This window comes from Silurus meridionalis, chromosome 1, assembly GCF_014805685.1.
Source record: "Silurus meridionalis isolate SWU-2019-XX chromosome 1, ASM1480568v1, whole genome shotgun sequence".
Lineage (NCBI taxonomy): Eukaryota > Metazoa > Chordata > Actinopteri > Siluriformes > Siluridae > Silurus > Silurus meridionalis.
The window spans coordinates 20,092,021-20,113,230 of NC_060884.1; the positions used below are offsets into that span (position 1 = coordinate 20,092,021).

At 37.2% G+C, this 21,210-nt stretch overlaps 1 protein-coding gene across 15 annotated transcripts in view; it reads right to left on the reverse strand.

Annotated features, from left to right (window-relative positions):
- cadpsb (Ca2+-dependent activator protein for secretion b) overlaps positions 1 to 17,796 on the reverse strand; it is an 85,490-nt gene extending 67,694 nt beyond the window's left edge. For 5 of the 15 annotated variants that reach the window (XM_046842652.1, XM_046842730.1, XM_046842062.1 and 2 more), the window contains exon 1: positions 17,231 to 17,794. In XM_046842652.1, coding sequence (XP_046698608.1) covers positions 17,231 to 17,569 — 339 coding nt within the window. In that variant the 5' untranslated portion in view covers positions 17,570 to 17,794. Of the gene's footprint in view, positions 1 to 17,230 lie in introns of all 15 variants that reach the window. The other 10 variants (XM_046842813.1, XM_046841903.1, XM_046842450.1 and 7 more) reach the window with 4 other exon arrangements.
- Between the last annotated feature and the right edge of the window lie 3,414 nt (positions 17,797 to 21,210).

A 21,210-nucleotide genomic window follows, 5' to 3' on the forward strand; every position in this document is an offset into this window, starting at 1 on the left:
GGCAGAAGATAAAATAAATGCTTCACTCTTGCCAATTAGTAGCAGCAAATGAGACATCCACAAAAGAATGTATTTATACAGGTTTTATGTAGATGACAGCTTGACAGCAAGACAATGTAAACAACATTCCTGTTTAAAAGGATCTATGGAAATCTGATCTTTCCTCTTTAAAAAAAATACATCCGGCAGAAAATAAGCTGCATATTTTACCCCAAGACAACAAGATTATAATTAAACTATTAAGTCCATGCCAAAAGTTTTATGTACACCAAGATGTTATGAATGTAGGCTGCTGCACATTGCCTGAAGCCATTTAAAATTACAGGATGTTCTTCTGTTAAATATGTAATTGCCCTAAAAACAAGAATACACTAATGAGAGATCTAAAGAGGCAACTGGAAAACAAACCTCTTGGTAAAATTTACAGCAGTGCTCAATGTCATGAAAGGACAGGAGTTCCAGAAAAAAACAGTTAGCATATACAGAATACAACAGAATACAATCTGTTCATGTACAGTATCTGTGTATTCGCTGCATGCTATGCTACTGCTTTTGCCAGCTAAACTGCTACCATACTGCATCTACCAGACAAGCAGTTTTCTATATTTATGAAAAATCCAGAATGAATGTATAAAGCAAAATAGGAGTTGTGTCTCTATAAGTCTCTATAAATAAGTGACATCAACAACAAAAACAACAACAAAAATAAATGTCATTTTATTTCCAAAAAATATTTTACAGTACATAATGCAGAGACAGACATGCCTGTCTCTCCCACTCATGATGAATCGAGCCATCACATCTGATGTTATGCATGTCGCTTCACTTTGAATGCGTTCCTTTAAATGATCATTATGCTGAGCCTTTTCTGCTACAACATGGTCTTCTTTTGTCAAAAGGCATTCAGAAAGCTTATCTGGAAAAAAAAAATGTAAATTACAGTTTGAAAAAAAAAGTCCTTTGTTTCTGGAGACTTTCGTGACATCCTGTAGAATGTGACTAGACCTAACAAAGCAGAGTGCAGTATGAAATTCTGCACAAACACAGCACGCTATAACTGGCATGTAACAGTGTTATTTTGATTAGCACTTACTTTGACACTTGACTACTTATTGTCACTTAAAAAGACTTAGATTAAAATTAACCATTAAATAACACTTTCATTTACATTTGTCACTTTCAAGCTGTTGGCTAGTGAGTTAAGCTTGAAAGCACACTAACTAGACATCATTTGCTTAAACAAGAGGTTTTTAAAATGCTGTGAAGAATCCAACCTCTCACTACTTGAACATTAATAGAATTGCAAAATCAAAAATTCTCACAAAAGTTGCCATTTGTATATTTACCATCCTGCAATACAGAAGGAAACCATTAATGAAGAAAACTGAAACCCGCTAACAACTCAGTTGAGCTCATCTATTTGGTCTTCGCGTGAGCGGCTTCATTAAAGGGAATTTATATGAAATTGGTTCATTAACAGAAGTTCATTAATGATGTTTATTGCAAAAAACAGAAACAAATATGAAAAAAATAAATGAGTGCAAAAACGAGACAGTTATTAAGACAAATTATGTGAACGTGCATAATAAACCATGCAATAAACACACAGTGAGCCAGCTGATGAACTGATTAGCAAACCTCTCAAGAGTTGCATCAGGTGTGTTGGGAAAAACCTGAATCCTCCCTTTTTTCTTAACTCTTTAGATTATAAAATCTTACCTGACCTTTATCTTTTAAATGTAACTCTATATTAGTAAATGAACAGAAATAATTTGATTTGGCTATTGTCTCAATCCAATAATTAATAACAACAAACATATCAGCAGCAACAACAGTACTACTACTACTACTACTACTACTACTACTACTACTATTATTTCTACTACTAATAATAATTATATTAGTAGTAGTAGTAGTTATGCAACATTATGGACCCTTAGTTGTACTGGGGGCTGAAAAGAAATCACTGCCTGGGTTTCTATTCAACAAAAATACATGGGCAATCTCAGACTGGAATTTCTGTCGTGTGAGATGAGACATGTTTAAAATATTTTAACTTTAATATAAATTAAGGGAAATTTAAAAAATGTCCTAATTAGAAGGAAACTGTCTTGTGTGTCAGAATTAGAAGAATCTGAGTTGTCTATTATTGTGCCCGAAGAGACTCCATGTTTAATTGGTTGTGGTCTAAAGTTCTCCAGAGAAATAAACATTCTTGGATATGTGTGTGTATTTGTGTGTAGGAGAACAGGAAATAATGTGAATGTGTTTGTGTGTGTGTGTGTGTGTGTGTGTGTGTGTGTGTGTGTGTGTGTGAGTGTGTGTGTGTGTGTGTGTGTGTGTGTGTGTGTGTGTATTTGCATGCATGTGAGATAGATTCTGGTGTGGGAGGAAGGTGGAAAAGTACCATGTAGAGTGTGCCTGTGAGGCATTACAGCACCATCTGTGTGTTCATCTCTTTGCTAAAGTCCGCACTCTCCCTCGCATGAAAATGGACAAAACGTGCATTATTAGTCCTTTTAGATTCAATATGAACAGTTGGAATAAAAGCAAAAGCAAAATAGAATCACTGGTTTCAGGTAAGCTCATTCAAGGTTTTTTGAATGCCTACTTAGCAGGGGATTTGCACATCTTCAAGATGATTTATTGCTCATCACTGCTGCTTTGTAAAACTGATGAAGCTCTATGGATTCAGGATTGCAGTACAAATTTACTAATTTTGTTTTAATGTTGTGGGGAAGGCAGTATGAGTGTGCTTTATGAATTCCCCCCCTTTCCTCCTTCCCCATTCATGTGCACCATTCATGATTCTCCAAATCCCTATAATATTTCTTGTTCTTTTAATGGATATATGTATGACATATACATACATAATGTACAGTAGTAAAAATAATCAACACTACATTCAATAACCTACACTGCATGACCTACAATATGTGTATTTGTAATTATGTAGACCCCTCCGCATCACACCTATATGTGGTTCTTCCCCAAACTGTTGCCACAATATTAGAAGCAGACAGTTGAATAGTATATCTTTATATGCTGTTGATTTACAATTTCCCCTCACTGAAACTAGGAGGCCCAAAACCAGGTTCAGAACGACAGTTAAAACTATGCACAAAATATGGTCCATGAAGACATGGTTAGCCAGGTTTAGAGTGAAAGAACTCAAGTGGCCAGCATAGAGCCCTGATCTCAACAACATTGCACATGGTTGGGATAAACTGGTATGCTGACTGCATCATTCAACCAGCAACTCAACAATGCTCTTGAGGCTAACTGGACAAATTCCCACAGTCAGGTTATAAAAGGGTATTTTTTAGAAGAGTGGAGTTTATTTGAACAAAAAAGAAGGTTGAAATCTGGAATGAGATGTTTCAACGTATATACAGTAGTTAAAAGTTTGTAGACACCTGACTATTTACCTTGCTGTTATAATAAACTCCACTTTTCTGGGAAGATGTTAAGTGTTGAAAAGGTTTTGTCGCTCTGAATAAGGGTGTCTGATGGAAAAAGAAAAAAGGAAAACTATTTTATTCATTCATTAAAACCATCCATTCCAATGTAGTGTGTTTGTGGTACTCGTTGGTAAACAAAAAACGTACATGGGATCAGAAAGAAAGCAAAGGTCACATACGTTGCTTTCTTAATTGCATTAAAGCACTTGAGTCCTATTTAGTTAATGATTTTTCAGTCACTGGTTTCACTCATTCATTATGTCTGGCATTGCAGCATTGCTCATGCTGCATCTCCGCCTACATCTAACCTACACATCGATCTTTTTTTTTTCTAAGCACCCTTAATAAGAATTGCTCTATGGCAGCCAGATTCACTACATAGCACTAGAAAGGACAAACACATAAATCAGCCTCGATACGTCAACGCAAGGGCAGAGAACACGTACACACACATGCACACTTGTACAGATGGCCAGTCTCTGTTAGTGTGAAGTACACTGAGAAAGTGTGACTTACCATCACCAATTTAATTTTTTTTTTTTTTTTTTTTTGCTAAAAGTCTGACTACGAAGACGTTTTTTAAGTCAAGTCGGAAATTCTATTTTGATCCAGCATACACCAGGCACCCCATATTTCTTTATGCAACCTAGCATAAGCTTTCACTCACACTTATTTATTTCTTTTCATTTCTTTTATATCTCTGGGATTGGAAACAACACAAGACAAGACAAGCATTTGCCAGGCCACAGGACGCCTTAAGAAGCATCTGAGGAATACTAATTCTTCCCTACGCATATTAAAACAAATCTCTTTTGCTGGATATTCATCTTCATCTTTACACAATCTGGCTTTCCAATTATTCAACCAACAGTCTATGGAAGCCACTTGCCAAGAAAATAAATTAATTTATTAAGTTTTAATAACAAGAATGTTTCTAAGAATTATGACTAATATGTCCAAATAGTGAGATGTTCTCAAAATGATATATCTCTGGTTTACATCCCATATTCATTGCACAATTGCACCTCCAATGCTAATAGAATTTAATGAGAGCTGTTTGCATTAAAAGGCTTTCATTTACATATGTAGCACTTGCAGAGTTATGCTTTTTTGTGGTCTTGTATTCTTGTTGTCAGTTTTTGATATGTGTGTGATATGCGTTTGGTGTTACGCCACAGACAATAGCGAAAGGCTAGTAAGGGACATTGGTTAAAGTTTGCAAGTGCTTTTGTGGAAATGTCAAACTGAATTTAATTTCATTCTGTAAACAACTGCAATGCAAAATCTGATTCCTCGTTCATCTTTTTTGTTTTGCATCCTAGTTATATCTTACCACCCAATGTCTAGCAGAAAACACCTTTCCCACTAATATAATGCTTACACCGAAGTTTCCATGCGATTAACCACAACAAAGCATGAATTTTACAGGGTGGTTTTTAAGCACTTTACATGTTGTGTGGACGTCTTAACATGTTTTGCGATTTCCTCATATGATAGATTTATTTTTTCACGTCAACCATGTAATTATTTTTCCACGTGTTTCACATAAAAAAGCTGAAAAGTAGCTTGCTATGATTTTCACATTTAATTGCATATTACTCACTATACTGTATGTCATTGCTGTGACATGTTATAGGAAAAGTCTCACAAATGACACAACACAAGGTATTGTATGTCATTTTTCCGTAAGGGTTTAATTTGTAATATTCATTTCAATAAGAAATGTGTTACATAAGCATACACGTTTCTTAAAGGGGATTTTCAGCAGGAGAAGTGTCAATTGTCCTCATAATAATTGAACAATGGTGAGAACTTTAACTTCAGGCTAGAAAATGATGCATGAGAGCGATATATGACAGATATATTTTAAGGCATGCATGTTTATGGTTGTTGTAATACATTTAAGTTAAACCCATGTTATGCTGAACAATTAAAACTGCAACTAAATTAGACTGGTATGACATGGAATTAGATGTGGATGTGTCTAAGATTAGACTTCCTCATTGGCTCGTCAACACAGAGAGAGAACAAGACAAAGGGAAAAAATGGACCTCTTCTAGATATTATGTAAGTACTCAGTGGGTAATAAAAAATGAAGATGCTTGCCAAATTCTGAGCTGAAAAAGCTCAAGATGAAACGAGGGGAAGATTTTATGATCGTGACACAAACACACACACACACACACACACACACACACACACACGCACATTTCATAAAAAGATGTAGTCAGCCTTTTTCAAATATATGCAGAGCCCAAGATTAAGTTTGCATTATCTCATGCTCTACTTGTCAATTCAAGAAGTTTGAGAAGTTGTTGTACATTTGATTCCTCATTTAAAGCAACATATTTTACGTTGTTATGATTTTGCATCTAAGAGCACATTATGGATAGTGTCAGTTAAACTTTTACTGTTGTCAGTGCAATTGTACTTGTCATATTTTAGATCCTAGTTGCTGCTCTGCATTGTAGACTTACGGGTCTGTTCCTGGATCGTGGGGCATAAAATAAGGTCTTGTGCTATTGTTTTTAGAACAGCAAAACCGGACAATTTAACCCTTATGTTTAACATTGATTTAATTTTCTTCTATTAAGCATCTTTGTAACTAGAAATGTCTCCTGTTACATAGCAGCACAAAATAATAATGCCTATCATGAATAATGAAAATACAGCCAACTTTGCATTAGAATAGCTAAGCACGTCATTTTCATATAATCATATTTGTGTTTCAGCGTAGATTTATCTTTTTAAATCCGGAAGCCAAAGTTTTGACTTGAAACCCACAAAAGCAACAAATATCCAACCACACAAAAACAAGGCTCTTCAATAAATAATACCCCTCTCCTGCATGCAGGATCCTTGTGTATTTTTGCAGTATTTACTTTGCTTTACAAACGAGCCAAATACACAGTTCCACACACAGTGACCAGAGCAAACAGACAAACCTTTTGTGTGTACACACAGCATTCAGCAGAGCATCATCTGCATCTAATTGATACCCACCAAAAACAAATAGCAACTAGATGCCTGATACACTAGAAAAAAAACACACACAGCAGGCCAACAGTGGATTTCTGAAAGAACTGTACCAAAAAAGGAACAGTGCGTTCCAGTTACTCCTTAGCTCCCTGTGCACCTTCACTCCATGCACCTCCTATCATTTCTCTCGCTTTATGATGAAAGCGCTCTGAAAGATCATAGACCAACTGCTAAAGCAGGTTCAGTACACACTGAGCCAAAAGAAAGATCTCAGTGACTCTGACACTGCGCAGCTTTTCAAAGAGAAACAGTATATACTATCTTCTTCCAGAAATCATGTGATTATGCATTCCTGGTATGATGTGTTTTATTTTTGGTGGGAAATGAAGTAGTAACATTAGCTAGTGAAAAGATTTAAAAGGCCTATCGGATATGCATTTTGAGCATTGTATTGCACGTATAATTACTATTTTTGTAACATTCACTGTTACTCACAGAGACATCTGAATGGACAATAAAATCAATATCTGGACTGTTTTTATGTTGTACTTCTCCTCATTATATAATTGATTGGTTTAGCTAATAACCCCTAGATGCTGTAGGAAAAAATAAAGTAAATACAATTTGATTTTTTTTTCCACCAAATACAGTGGCTGACAAACCCCATTGCATTGTCAACTGCAAGATGAATGCAGAACACTTTCATCCACATCTAAACATAAGCAGCATTTCAGAAGGCCATTGCAAATGCCTAGATGCAATGCAAAATCTTGTAGAGTTTCTTTGCAAGTTCTCGTGTGGGTGAGTTTGGTGGTTTCCTCCCACCTTTCAGAAATATATAAAAACACTTGTATTGGCTTCACTAAAATGCTCCTAGATATGTGTGGATTTGTGAACACAGTGCTCTGCAACAAACTTTCTTTCCTTCTAGGGTGAATATCCACTTCGTGTCCAGTGTTTCCGGTACAGGTTCTGGATTCACTGCAGTACTAATAAGGATCAAGTGCTTGCTGAAGATGAATGAATGCTCAACATGCAGATTCAGCATGAATAGGTACTACAGCTCTCAAAGAAAGAAATCCAGCTACGATAAAAGAGATAGGTTTCCAGGGCACTGATGGGAGACATTCTTATTTACAAAGCAATCGAAGCATTTACAGAGTGATCATATATCAAACTGATAACTCATAACTACACTGTATTGCCAACTAAGATGGCCAACACTGTATATAGCCAACTTAAGACTATGTGACCACCAACACATATCTGCTTGTTGAACAGTTTGACACCATAACAGCCTCTACTCTTTTGAGAAAGCTGTCCAATATATTTTGGCATGTCAATGTGGAGATTTGTGTTTACTATCCTTAGGTTTGCCTATTTAAATCTAAGAACATTAGTGAAGTAAAGCAAAGAGGTGGATGTGGGAGCTTGTCAGTGTTCTAGTTAATCCCATAGGACTCTTGTGGAGGTCAAAAATCTGCACAAGCCACTTGAGTTCTTCCACTCCAATGAAGTGGCAAACTATGTCTTTATGGACTTCTTTTTGTGTGCAGTGGCACTGTCATGCTGGACTGGCTTTTTTCTAAGCCACTGTTCTTAACTTGTTTAACTGGGTAGGTTGCCACTGTTTTGGTTTTAAAATTGTGATTGATAATGTGCACTTCCAGAGCAGATATACATTTATTAATTTTGTACTGAGTATATGAATTTGAAATGCAAATCTAAAATGCTACTCTATATGTTGTGATTTTGATTAAAGTGTTTTGTGAATTTGCAGCACATCTTTGCATTTGCATTGCGTTGGCTTTTTTTAGGCCACCATAATCAAGGGATTTCTTTTGGCTGCCTTCAGACGAAGACTGAACACCCACCTCTTCATAATTAAAAACAATTTGACCAAAAAAAAAAAAGAAAAGAATATTATCTCCTCTCTAACAGGGTTCGGGCTTAATAATATTCTTAGACACTGACCTAATTGTGCCAGCACGTTTTTGGTTGCTTCTGATTGGAACTGTAAAGCACTTTTGTAAGTCGATGTAGATAAGGGTGACTGGAAATGGTGTAAATGTAAATGATAGAGAACGGTGAAGATTCTATGCTACCTTATTGCGTCTTTTAGTCTGCAAATTTCACTTTTTTACTCAATAAAAACCTTATTAATTTTCTTATTATTTATTTAAAACTAGTTATTATGAACCTTGCTTTATAATGTATGTAATATATACGGAATAACCAGCCATTTTTTAGTAGCAAAAAAGTACAGTATTGACACATCCAGCTTCATAATGTGCACTCTATATTAGTGTGCAGTTAATAATATATCAAAAGCAATCACAATCTTTCACGTTTTATAATTAGCTAGTCATGAAATGCCACATTTATTGCAGTCTATTATGCAGTTTTTCCATTACAGTGAAATCATGTATCTGTAATCAGAAATGGTACCACTGAGCAAATGTGTGCTCTAGCGAGAGAAATATCTGCCAATTTACCGTGAGGCTGCTGAGCAATGTCCAATGAATATGGCCCATTTCAAAGCATTTGTTCTTACTTCACCTCTGCTGACCTCACTGGTACTGTTTAATGGTCCAGTCAATCTTTTCTCTGTGATATACTGTAGGGTATCATCTGTCTACTGTGTGATTTTATCTGTTAATTTCACAGCACCTAAAGTATAAGTTACAATCTTTGAAATTTATCATAGCTAATAATATTACAGCCGATACACGCATGGATCTGCACACTGACCTGTGCCTATGAAAGCAGTGAAAAATAAAAGAATATTTTTAATGTCCATTTTGAAAAATGTTATAAAACCATTCAAATGGTTTGTTATATAGGGAATTATGCAGTGGAATCATATTTCCAAAATGTGGGGGGAAAATGGTGTGAATTATTCTCATGTCCTGGCAGCCACCAAGTCATAAATAGTGTCAGTAGATGATTGTGTCTGAAACGAGCTTTTGTTTATTTAATGCATGATTTCATTGCCTGTACACACAACAAGCCTAAGGCTACGTCCACATTCATCTAGATTTATTTAAGGTCGCCATTTTTTGGCTTCACATAGCATGTGTCCGGCAAAAACAGATTTTTTCCGAAAAATCATAAATGCATAATGCATAATGCATAAATCATTCATAATTGCAGTTTTTACATTTTAGGATGGAGAAAAATTATATATTGAAAAGCAAAACATTTTTTTTTTTTTAAATCAGAAAAAACAAGATGGTGGACAGTGTTGTAATGTACTTGTTGTACCTGCTATCTAGTTTCATGGGATTCTTAAAAATTAAGACCTTTTTTCAAATCTTTTAAAAACGTTAACTTGCAATTGCCTCAGAACAAACTGACTGAAATGCATGCACAGAATAGAGATGTAAACATTTTCATATGTTTCAGTGGGCGCAATCAATCTTTGGAAAAATGCCAGAGCAGTCAAAAAAATTTAGTTTTTGGATTTATCCAAATTAACGTAGACGTAACATTAGTTCAGCATAGCATAGCCATTATGTTTGGAAATCTGTATAATGTACAGTATCTCACAAAAGTGAGTACACCCCTCACATTTCAGCAAATATTTAAGTATTTCTTCTCAAGGGACCATACTATAGAAATTCAACTTGGATATATTTTAGAGTAGTCAATGTGCAGCTTGTATAGCAGTACAGATTTACTGTCCTCTGAAAATAATTCAACATGCAGCCATTATTGTCAAAATAGCTGGCAAAAAAAGTGAGTAATAACAGTTGTGCGTTGTGTAACCATGCAAAGCCACATGTCCTATTCACCATGTTCATGTTTTTGTCTGCTTGACAGGACCATACAAATTTGTGTATCTTGTGTTAAAGCAGTTAAACATTTTTAGCACAATTCTCTCATACTGACCGCTGGATGTTCAAAATGGCACCTCATGGCAAAAAACTCTCTAAAGATTTGAGAATTAGAATTGTTGCTCTGCACAAAGATGGCCTAGACTATTAGAAGATCGTCCACACCCTGAAACTAAGTTCATATAGAGGTTTTCTAAGACGGGTGTCACTCAGACCACAAGCCTTGCAAGGGTCGATCAAAGAAGTTGAGTCCTCGTGCTGTACTTTAGGTGCAGAAACTGGCTTCAAAAAACAGACACATGAGTGCTGCCAGCATTGCTTTAGAGGTTGTAGAAGCAAAAGGTCCACTTGTCGGTGCTCAGACCATATGACGCACACTGCAACTAGTCGGTTTGCATGGACATCTTCCCGGAAGGGAGCCTCTTCTGAAGCTGGTTTTACAAGAAAACCCACAGTTTGCTGAAGACAAACTGTCCAAGAGCATGATTTAATGGAACCATGTCCTGTGGTCTAATGAGACAAAGATAAGCTTGTTTGGCTCAGATGGTGTCCAGCATGAGTGGCGACACCCTGGTGAGGAGCACCAAGAAAAATGTGTCTTGCCTACAGTCAAGCATGGTGGTGGTAGCATCATGGTCTGGGGCTGCATAAGTGCTGCTGGTACTGGGGAGCTGCGGTTAAATGGGGACAACATGGATTCCAACATGTACTGTAACATTCTGAAGCAGAACATGATGCCCTCCTTTCAGAAACTGGGCCGAACCTCTGTTGTCCAACATAATAACAACCCCAAACACACTACCAAGATTGCAACTGCCTTGCAGAGAAAGCTGAAGGTGATGGGTGACCAAGAATGTCTCTAGGTCTGAACCCTATTGAGCACCTGTAGGGGCATCCTCAAGAAGAAAGTAGAGAAGCGCCATGTATCTAACATTTAGCAGCTCCGTGATGTCATTATGGAGGAGTGGAAGAGGATCCCAGCAACAACCTGTGCAGCTCTGGTGAATTCCATGCCCGGGAGGATCAAAGCAGTGCTAGTTAACAATGTGCTCACACATAATATTGACACTTTGGACAGTAAATCTGTACTGCTATACAAGCTGCACATTGACTACTTCAAAATATATCCAAGTTTCATTTCTGGAATGTAAGGGGTGTACTCACTGAGGTACTGCATATTATGTATGCATTTGTGTAGGTTTTATGTGCTTGTACGTGTGTGCGTGCCTGGTCAAATGCACATGTGCTAGTACATGTTTCATTCAACATTCAAAATAGTTTTATTCATATATTCATACTTGCTTTTAGGTGAGGTGTGTGTGTGTGTGTGTGTGTGTGTGTGTGTGTGTGTGTGTGTGTGTGTGTGTGTGAAGGTGAGAGGGCGAAAAAAGATAAGAAAATATAAATATAACCACAGTGTGATAGAAAGACATATCATCAAACAAGAGACTATCTATGTGTGCTCTATACATTCTCAATTATGTGCTGTTCTTAGACAAATTTTAATTGTGTGTGCATGCAAATGCCTGCACACAAGATAATATGTGTATCTGCAAGGGAGAGCTAATGTGTGTGTGGGGGTGTAAGCATTTGCCTGGAACTCTCCAATTCAAGCTAAAAATAAGGAATTGAGACATATGTCGTGGTGTGCTCAGCAAAATGGCTTCCTGTGACCGAATAGACGGCAGACAGAAAGAAAACGCGTTGTCTAGAAATCAATGCGTTTTCTCTCTTACAACACAGGAGAACTTTATGGTAAATGTGTGTAAGCATCGTCTGATGCTCCTTCAATTTTCCTCCTGTTAGCAGTAGAGACCTTGAGCAAAGAGCTGCATTCTATTCAACCTTGAGGAAGAGGGAAGGTCATGCAAGCCAGTGCCAACTGGGCGTGAATGGGAGAGGGGGAGGTGTTGCTTAATGGCTAATGAGATGTGGGAAAGCGAGATAGAACGTAGTGTCTGTGCTAATACATAAGGGTGTGCATCAAGGGGTGTGGATGGGAGGATAGAAGGAAAGGGCCAATAGTTTTAAGAATAAAGGCAATTTGCTATTGTCCTTGCATGTGTGTGTTTGTATTGATCCTAACACAGCTGTTATGCTGTTGCACTTATCCACAATACACCTCGACCTTGCTAATGTAACTAATAAATTCATTAATCCTTTTTGTATTTCTGAGAAGATATATATATATATATTTTTTTTATCTTTATCTTTAATGAGTAATCTTTAAGGTCACACATCTATTCCCACACCTATTCACAGATTTATTTCATACTCACACATAACATAATAATGGTAAAATTAATCAAAATTTAATGTAGAAGCCAGAATTCTTTAAAAAAAAAAAAAAGGAACATTTTAGATATGTAAAATGTGCATGCTCTAATACATAACTGTAAAACAGCTCAAACACTGGGACATGAATGGCAGACACTATGCAAAATATAAAATAAATAAGTTTGAACACATTAAACTTGTATTAGCATGCAGATTATTTTTGTAGAGGTTTTATGTATATTCAAGATAATAATTTAAATAACTAATAAAAAAATATATTTGGAAGGAGTCTTGGGTGTTTCATAACCACCAATACGTAAATTAAAATTCATGATGTTAAATGCTCAACTTTGGGGTTGCACAAAGCCACATTAAAAAAAAAAAATTTATTTTCACACATTTCAAATAATTAAACCTAAAACAGCTGTTATGCTATATAACAATATATGTGTATATATGAGCATTTTTCTACACACTTAGCATTGTCTTTATCTTCCTGCTTTCTCTAATTAAATTTCTTCTCATGTGTTTTCAATGTCGTTTCCTCTTCTTGCTCTACAAACTGCTGTTGTTGCTGAGACATGTCTTCAAAAGACTATGTGGCACCTTAAAGGATATTCTTTTTATTCGTAAAGAAACCTTATTTAAATGTCTACATGACCAAAGATTTACATTCAATAACATGTCTGCTATCTTTAACAGCAGAAGCTAGTAATGCCAGTATAAACGTTGCTCTGTTGTAATCATCGACTTTGCTTAGCGTGTTAGGTGCATCTTGTTACTTTTCTTCTTAAATCAGATGCTTATATTCGCCTTTCTAACTGCTGAGATCCCACAAAAATAAACCATTTTGTTGACAATTCGCTCATTTCTGTGGTGATTAAATATTAGGTGATTAAATGACGATACTTATAAAGACTAAAGATAGTGGTGCTCCCTCACACACCTACATACACACCTCAATAAAAGATCTGAAGGGAAAATCAGAGAAAAAATGCAGGTGAATTTCCCACACTGGCCACTCAAATACATTCAAACACTCTTAACCATACAATCACACAATAATGCCCTGATTTGCATTTCCCTGTGAAAGAGGTAATCATGTGGCCTGCAGCTCTGGGTTCTGACTGAAGAGAAGGGCAGTGTAGTCAAGCTTCATCAAAAGCCATTTAACCATCAGAAGTGTGAAAGCCTGATTAAGTAATTCATTACATATTCACTAATGGTCTTTATGTTTGAAAAAGTCCTTTGAGCCTTCATCACAAATCCCTATAACATGAAGATCATAAAAAAGTAGACAGTCTTGAGTGTACACATTTAGACATCCATTTTGTCTTCTGGCCAGAAATATTTTCAGTAAAGTTCTGGAGACTAATCATTGACTTTGATTTAATAATTTTTATTCTGTTTCCCTTTGTCACAAATCTGTATGACTTTTTGTGAAATTTAGAGCTAACATTTGAAATTATTTTTTTCTAATTTGCTCTTTTTCTCCCACCACTTTTACATGAAAGGTTTAGCTACTACAGGCCATGTACCAATATGAAAACTGTTATTAAATACAGTAAATATCTAACTACGATTGCGGGGTATTGATATGTGCAGATTTTATTTGGCCTGCAATTTCAGCTGAAATGCCACAATCACTAAGTGGCGCAAGGGTAAGGACAGAGTACTTACGGCTGCTTTTGACCAGCAGTCAATTAAAGTACTGAATATATCATTGTAGAAAAAATTGGGTTACTTATAAAGTATGTGTGATTAGGATAATAGCTGTTTTGCAAATTATAAATAAGGAGAAATGCTATTCTTCTCCTGTTTTAAATTGAAAACACTAATTAATAAATTCCCTCTTCACAGTAACCATTGCAAATCAACCAATAACACAATGGCATTAAGAGCAGTGTAATTTTTGTAATTTTACTGTGTAGTTTAAATATGTAATTATTATAATATGATATAAGAAACATTTTTTTTACAACATTTTACATACATTTTAGATAAATAATTACAATAATAGCCATAATATTAGAACCACTGACAGTGAATGACATTAATTAATAACAATGGCACGTGTTTTTTTAATGGGTAAGTGTAAGGATCTGGTTGACATTCACAAGGGCCACATTGTAATGGCTGGATGAGGTCAGGGCATCTTCAAAACAACATGTCTTATTAAGTGTTGCTGGTGTGCAATGGTTAGTACCTAGGAAAAGTGATCCAACAAAGGACAATCAGTGAACTGGTGCCAAGGTCATGCATGCCCATGGCTCACTGGGGAAGCTACATGGGAAGGCTTGTCAGTCTACAACTGCTGTCGCATAAATTGCTAAAAATATGTAATGCTGTCTATAGCAGAACAGTTTGAGAACACACAGAAAGGTTCTGGGTAAATGCAGACTGATTACCGTAGATTGTGCATGCTGACCCCTATTTATCACTGACAGTACCAAACATGGGCATGTGAGCATCAAAACTATACCATGAAGCAATGGAAGAACCTGGCCTGGTTTTATGAACCAGCAATCATTTCTCCTTTATCTTATTTGGATGGTCGGTTGCTTGTGAATTACTTACCTGTAGCATTAGATGCATTTGATGTAGTATGGGAGAAAGAAAAGATAGGGAGGCAGTCTGATGCTCCTCCCAATGTTCTGCTGCAAAACCTTTGATCCTGGCACTCAGATGGATGTTAGTATGACATCTACAATTGACCTAAGCATTGTTGCAGACCAAACACATCTTTTCATGGAAACAGCATTTCCTAATAGCAGTAGCCTTTTCAAGCAGGATAATTAAAAAATAAAATGCTCAGAAATGGAGGGAGGAACATGACAAATAGTTCAAGGTGTTGAATTGGCCTTAGAATTCCCCAGATCTAAATCCAATCCAGCATGTGTGAGAAGTGCTAGACAAACAAGTCCAGTCCATGAAACAATACCTCAGAACTTACAAGACTTAAAGGACCTGCTGGTAACATTTTGGTGCCTGATACCACAGCACATCCTTAGAAGATTTATGGAGTCCATGTCTCATATGGGTCAGAGCTGATTTGTTGGCAAATCCTCATGTCTCTGTGATTACAGAAAAATTAAGCAAATTGCAAAACTAAAGTGTTCTATGTTAAATCTAAATAGCAATGAACTGAATCATTCTAGCTACTAATATTCAACTTACTCCAAAATTAATTGCATGAAATTTAAATCAGACAGTTCACCAGCTCCTTTGCTCTTTGCATTGATGAATGTTCTTCATGGGAATAATTCATATTTGTATGGTGAATGATTGAAATGTCTTTGTTGCTCTTTAAGGACCTCAGCTGTGACTCAACACTGAAATTCATTTCTATGACCCAAATATCACCAGTCATGACTCACTAAACTCAAGTGACTCCCAATGGGAGAACCAGAACCTTGTTTCCTTTATAAAATGAAATGGTCAAAGTTCACTACAACAGACTAATATGTGTCTTTCATATTGTGTCTTTGCATTTAAGACATAATGTTGCCAATTTAGTACCCTAACAAGGACATCGTGCAAAGATGTCATTCATCAGGCAGATTGTTGCTCATATGCATTAAATGACATGAACATTGAACCACAGTTATTTGATAGGTTATATTAAAATCAAGATAGAACAACTGATTTTAATTATCTGGCAGTGTCTATAGATGGCTTGTGACCTCAAGCTGTTAGGAGCTTGTTGTAAATTGTAAATGATCAACCTCAATCAATAACTGAGGGGAATTAGTTGGGAGCTGTGTGCCCATACAAGATCGGGATCAGATACAAAGAGTGGAAACAGTATGAAACACTGCAGCATACTGTGATCAATAGTCTGAAGCTTTACAGTAATACAGATGACTCTTGAGGGAAGGAAGAAAGAACAACAATAGATGTATGATAAAAAGCGTGAACTCTGTGTAGAAAAAAAGCAATACATCAAACAAATACCTTGGATTGCCATGTTTGGTTGTTTGATCTTCCAAGAGATTTTAAACTAACATCTGACACCTGAGGTCATGCAGGCAGATGAAGAGACATTGTGGCGATACATGATGGAGCTGGGCTCCAGACCGCCTGTTAAAATGGTTTGTCTAAAGTAGTACGCCATCTTTTGGCAAGCGGAGGTAAAGTAGCCTATTTTGGGATAAAACGGTAGTAAGCGATTTTGGGGGAATAGCTGGTACGATCAGGTACGTCACGTGACACTCCCGAGGCCATGACGGCGCTTTATTTTGGTCCGGCTGCCTCCGTCGCCCAATCGGGGAATGAGCACTGCACTGAAAGTCGTCTTCTGTGCGCTCATGGATGTAGGACGAGCTGCTTTTGGGGTCACTCCCAGTCTAGCATCTAAATACCAAATCTTTGTGAATCTATCTGCAGTCATGTTAGCTCCGCGTGTTCACACACCTCCCCCCTAGTTGTCCCACAAAATAGAGGACTATGGTGACCTCATTCATTAATCAATGCGAATGCCTTGCATTATATATATATATATATATATATATATATATATATATATATATATATATATATATATATATATATATATACCGTTGATTTGACGGTGCAAGCATGTTCTGACTTCTTATTAATTAGAATAAAAAACAAAAAAACAAGCATGTGCTCCTCAAGGTGAGATGAAAGGCTGCACCTCTACTTTAGTCCTTTTACCTTGAGCTGCCTCCTCGCCATGTCGGTCGGCTGCTTGGCGTTAAACGGATACGCGATGCATCGCATGACGAAAACGTAGAGCTGCAGGCGCTTCTTCCTCTCCTCTTCCTCGCGCTGCAGCTTCTCGACATCCTCCTTCTCGTGCTCGCTGGCGGCGGACGGGCTCGGGCTGCTGGGGCGGGCGCTGTTCCCTCGGCTGCTGGGCTGCAGGCGCTCTGAGCTCTCGCTGCCTCTGTTTGGCGACACGCGCGGACCTCCGGACTGCGGCGCCAGTGTCTCTTTGCTTTCCTCTTCTACTATCCCGTCCGATTCCTCCTCGCTGGATGACGGATCCAACATTTTGGCTTCGACGCGGGCGCACAAGTGCAATGACGAAACGACACCGTGCTAACAAGTCAAATCAGAAAGAATTCGGGTTGCGAGTTCGACTTGACAGTGAAGTAGTGGACTGAACTGCGGAGCGGTGGAAAAGCCTTACGTCCCAACGAAGAAGCAGCGGACGCCGGATGAGACAGACACCGCAATCTCTCCGCACGGTCAGAGGGACGGTGGGCCAATCACGGCGCGCAGAAGGGGAGGGGCGGGGAGAGGAGGGGGCGCTGGAGTGTTGGTAGCGAAGGAGCGCGCGAGGCAGTGGCGGGGGCGCGCAGGCAGGGCCGAGCGCCACAAATCTCTCTCTCAATGAAACGAACGCGCGCCGATGGCCACGTCCTGTCGAGCAGCTGTCCGTGGTGCTGAACGCTTTCCAGGCTCGCTCCAGTCACAAAGCACGCTGTCTGAATAGAGAAGGGTGCATTTACCCCGTTATTAGAGCAGCTTCCTCTCAGGCATTCAGACTGAATTAAAGCCAGCCAGCAAAAGCATTGATGAGGATTCGTTTTTGCGGACACAAAGGGCGAACTGCTGCTTCAAAAAAACAGTGTTAATATGCATTTCAAAAATAGGGTCGACAGTTTTTTTAAACGAGCATGCCTATGTATTTTACGCCACACAATGTTCATTCGAAGGGTAGTTGAATATCAGTAAACAAGGTCATGCTTTCAAGTAGAAACCGACATGGCGCGCCTACACCTGTTCATGCAATAAAAGGACTGAAGTTCCACATGTTCCCTGTAGGGGAAGATACTTTTCATTCAACACAAAACAATCAAATCCAGGACAATGTCTGCCTCTGTGGTTAAAGTGACATTTCTAAAGGTCATTCTGAGGTCAGATTGTGTGACAACCAGGTAGAATTGAATTCTTTCCAAATGATGTACCTCTATAGAAGAATCACATACACTGAAGGTACTTCATCATTTCAAAGGTTATCACAAGCGCAAATGTGAACATTTCTATTTTTAAAAACAGGCCAAGCTGTAGCCGTTATCTCAGTGTTCTTTTTGCTCTTCCTTTTCTACATATGGCTTCTCATTTATCATTTCCTTACAAATCCTCTCCTCTCCTCCCCTCTCTTTTCCTCTTTCTCTTTCTCTCTCTCTCTCTCTCTCTCTCTCTCTCTCTCTCTCTCTCTCTCTCTTTCTCTCTCGCTCTCTCTCTCTTTCACACACACACACACACACACACACACACACACACACACACACACACACACACACGCGCGCGCACTGCAACATACCAGGTTATTATTGGTGATCTTAGCATAGATGCCAATAACAATAATGTATTGCTCTCAAAACAAATGCCAAATCACTTAAATGTGAAATTTGAAATCAGTAAAAGCCTCAGTAATAAATGTCTCACACACTTGATGTCTCTTGGCAAGAGAATGTATCTGGTAAAATTCATCAACAGTGGGAGAATTGCAATGGTTTTTTCTTTATGAATAACTAAATATTTAGTAATTGGTTTCAACTAAAACTAAAGAATGTGTTTTTATTTGGTTGTTTATGCCACCAATTGGTTTGATTTCAAGCTGACAAGAATGTAAACTTTGCTATTTGCATCCCATATCTCTGAAATGCATTTCAGGCAAAAAGAACGAAGCACAATGAGGAATTCTTAGGTGAAAGCTAGCATTGCTAGTGATTCTTGAATTTAACACATTAGGTAGTGAAGGACTCTGGGAAGGTATTACATAATACAAACGTCTGACAGCTCAAGATACTTCTGCAGATGTTCAGTAAATGGGTAGCACTTGAAGCTCAGACCACATTTTTTAAGTATTCACTTGCCTGATCAATAAATTATGAAACTAACTTAGTCTTATCTTTAATAATAACATTAAAAAAACTAGTTTTTGTTATTGAGCCCTGAGGAAAAACTGGCTAATAAAGTACAAGCTAACTGAGTACAGTGCAGCAAGGATGTATTTTGAATACATTTGTGAAAATTCATTCATTCACTCATTCATTCATTTATTCATTCATTTATTCATTTGTGCATTCATTCATTCATTCATTCATTCATTCACAATGCCACAATGCTATTTGCACTTTGCATAGTAAACTTCTACTAAACTGCATGTCATTGCAGAGTGCCTGTACTGTGCAATGACAATATAGCTGTATCAGTCTATCTATTCTGGTCAAGGTCATGGTGGATCCTGAGCCTATCCTAGTAACACTGGCTCAAGGAATGAGATTTCACTTTAGATAAGATGTGAGTACATCACTATTCACACACTCACACATGTAGATCACTTTTTAATGCCTACCTGCATGAATTTGGACAGTAAGAGGAAACCAAAGAACCTGGAGAAAACACATACAAACAAAGAAAAAAATATGTGGCACACACTGCAACCTGAAATAAGGATTCAATCACAGATCTTTGGCAGCAGTGCTACCCACTATGCGTCTGTGCTGCCTGTATTTTATGTTTCATAATTTTAAGGTCTTCCACATAATTGCCATTAGGCAAATATTAGCTCTAGTTTTCTGTTAATGCATGAATAATGTTTTAACTACACAAAGTTTATAATACAAATATACATAATTTATTTGCATCTGATGGACTGCATCCATAATATGGACATTTAAAGAATAAAATATGATATTGTGTATCCACCATTATACTATTGATTATAGAAAACAGCATGCTGACATGATGCAGCATGCTTAACACAATGCAGCATTACTCTTGCCTCCATCTGGCTGATTTTTACCCAATAAAATTATGTGCTAATGTCTTTTATTCCAGTTATATCAAACCAATTTTCTAACAGTAATTGTTTTTTTCATTAAAGAATGACATTTCATGCTTTACCAATTTATAGATGTTTAGAAGTTTACTATTGAGAAACTACAAAGCAAGTTAGATTAATAAATTAAAATAATGTAATTATTAAAAGGTGCATTAGCTACTGTATATCCACAACTACGTGTTTTTTTAATAATATTATGTGGAGTATTCATAATACAAGTCTCTCTCTATTGCTGTACTATAGAAACAATAATATATGAAAAGAAGCATGTTAATATAAAACTCTGAATCCTACAGTCATGACTATTGTCAGGTACAGAATTATCACCTTCAATTAAATCAGAATTGTGAGTTCAGCAGTACTAGGGTACAAATGTATAATTGTGTGTTGAGTATACAAAATCACTTCTGGCAGTCCATTTAAACTCATAGATTGTACTTTGGACCACTGATAGACAGCTTTGTATTGTATGCTTCAGTCAAATTAGGTTTAATACTTAAAATAAAAGTGTTATTATAAATGTGATTTTATAGATGAAGAAGTAAGGGGATTTTTACAAAGCTTTTTATTTATAGTCATGCTGGGAGTTTGCTTAAGATGTTTGGAGAAACAGCAAGTTATCAGGCTGTGAGTTCTAAAGACTATTTTTCTGTCTCCTATCTTTTACGCACACCTCTGTTTTTCTTTACTATCTCTGTGACCCTTTCTGCAAGCTATGATTCTTGTTGTGGAAATCTATAATCTGCCATTCTACAAAACATAACCATGATTTAAACTGAAACACACTCCTGGGCAAAAAGTAGGACCAAGATGCCCAAATAGCAAAAATTAAGCT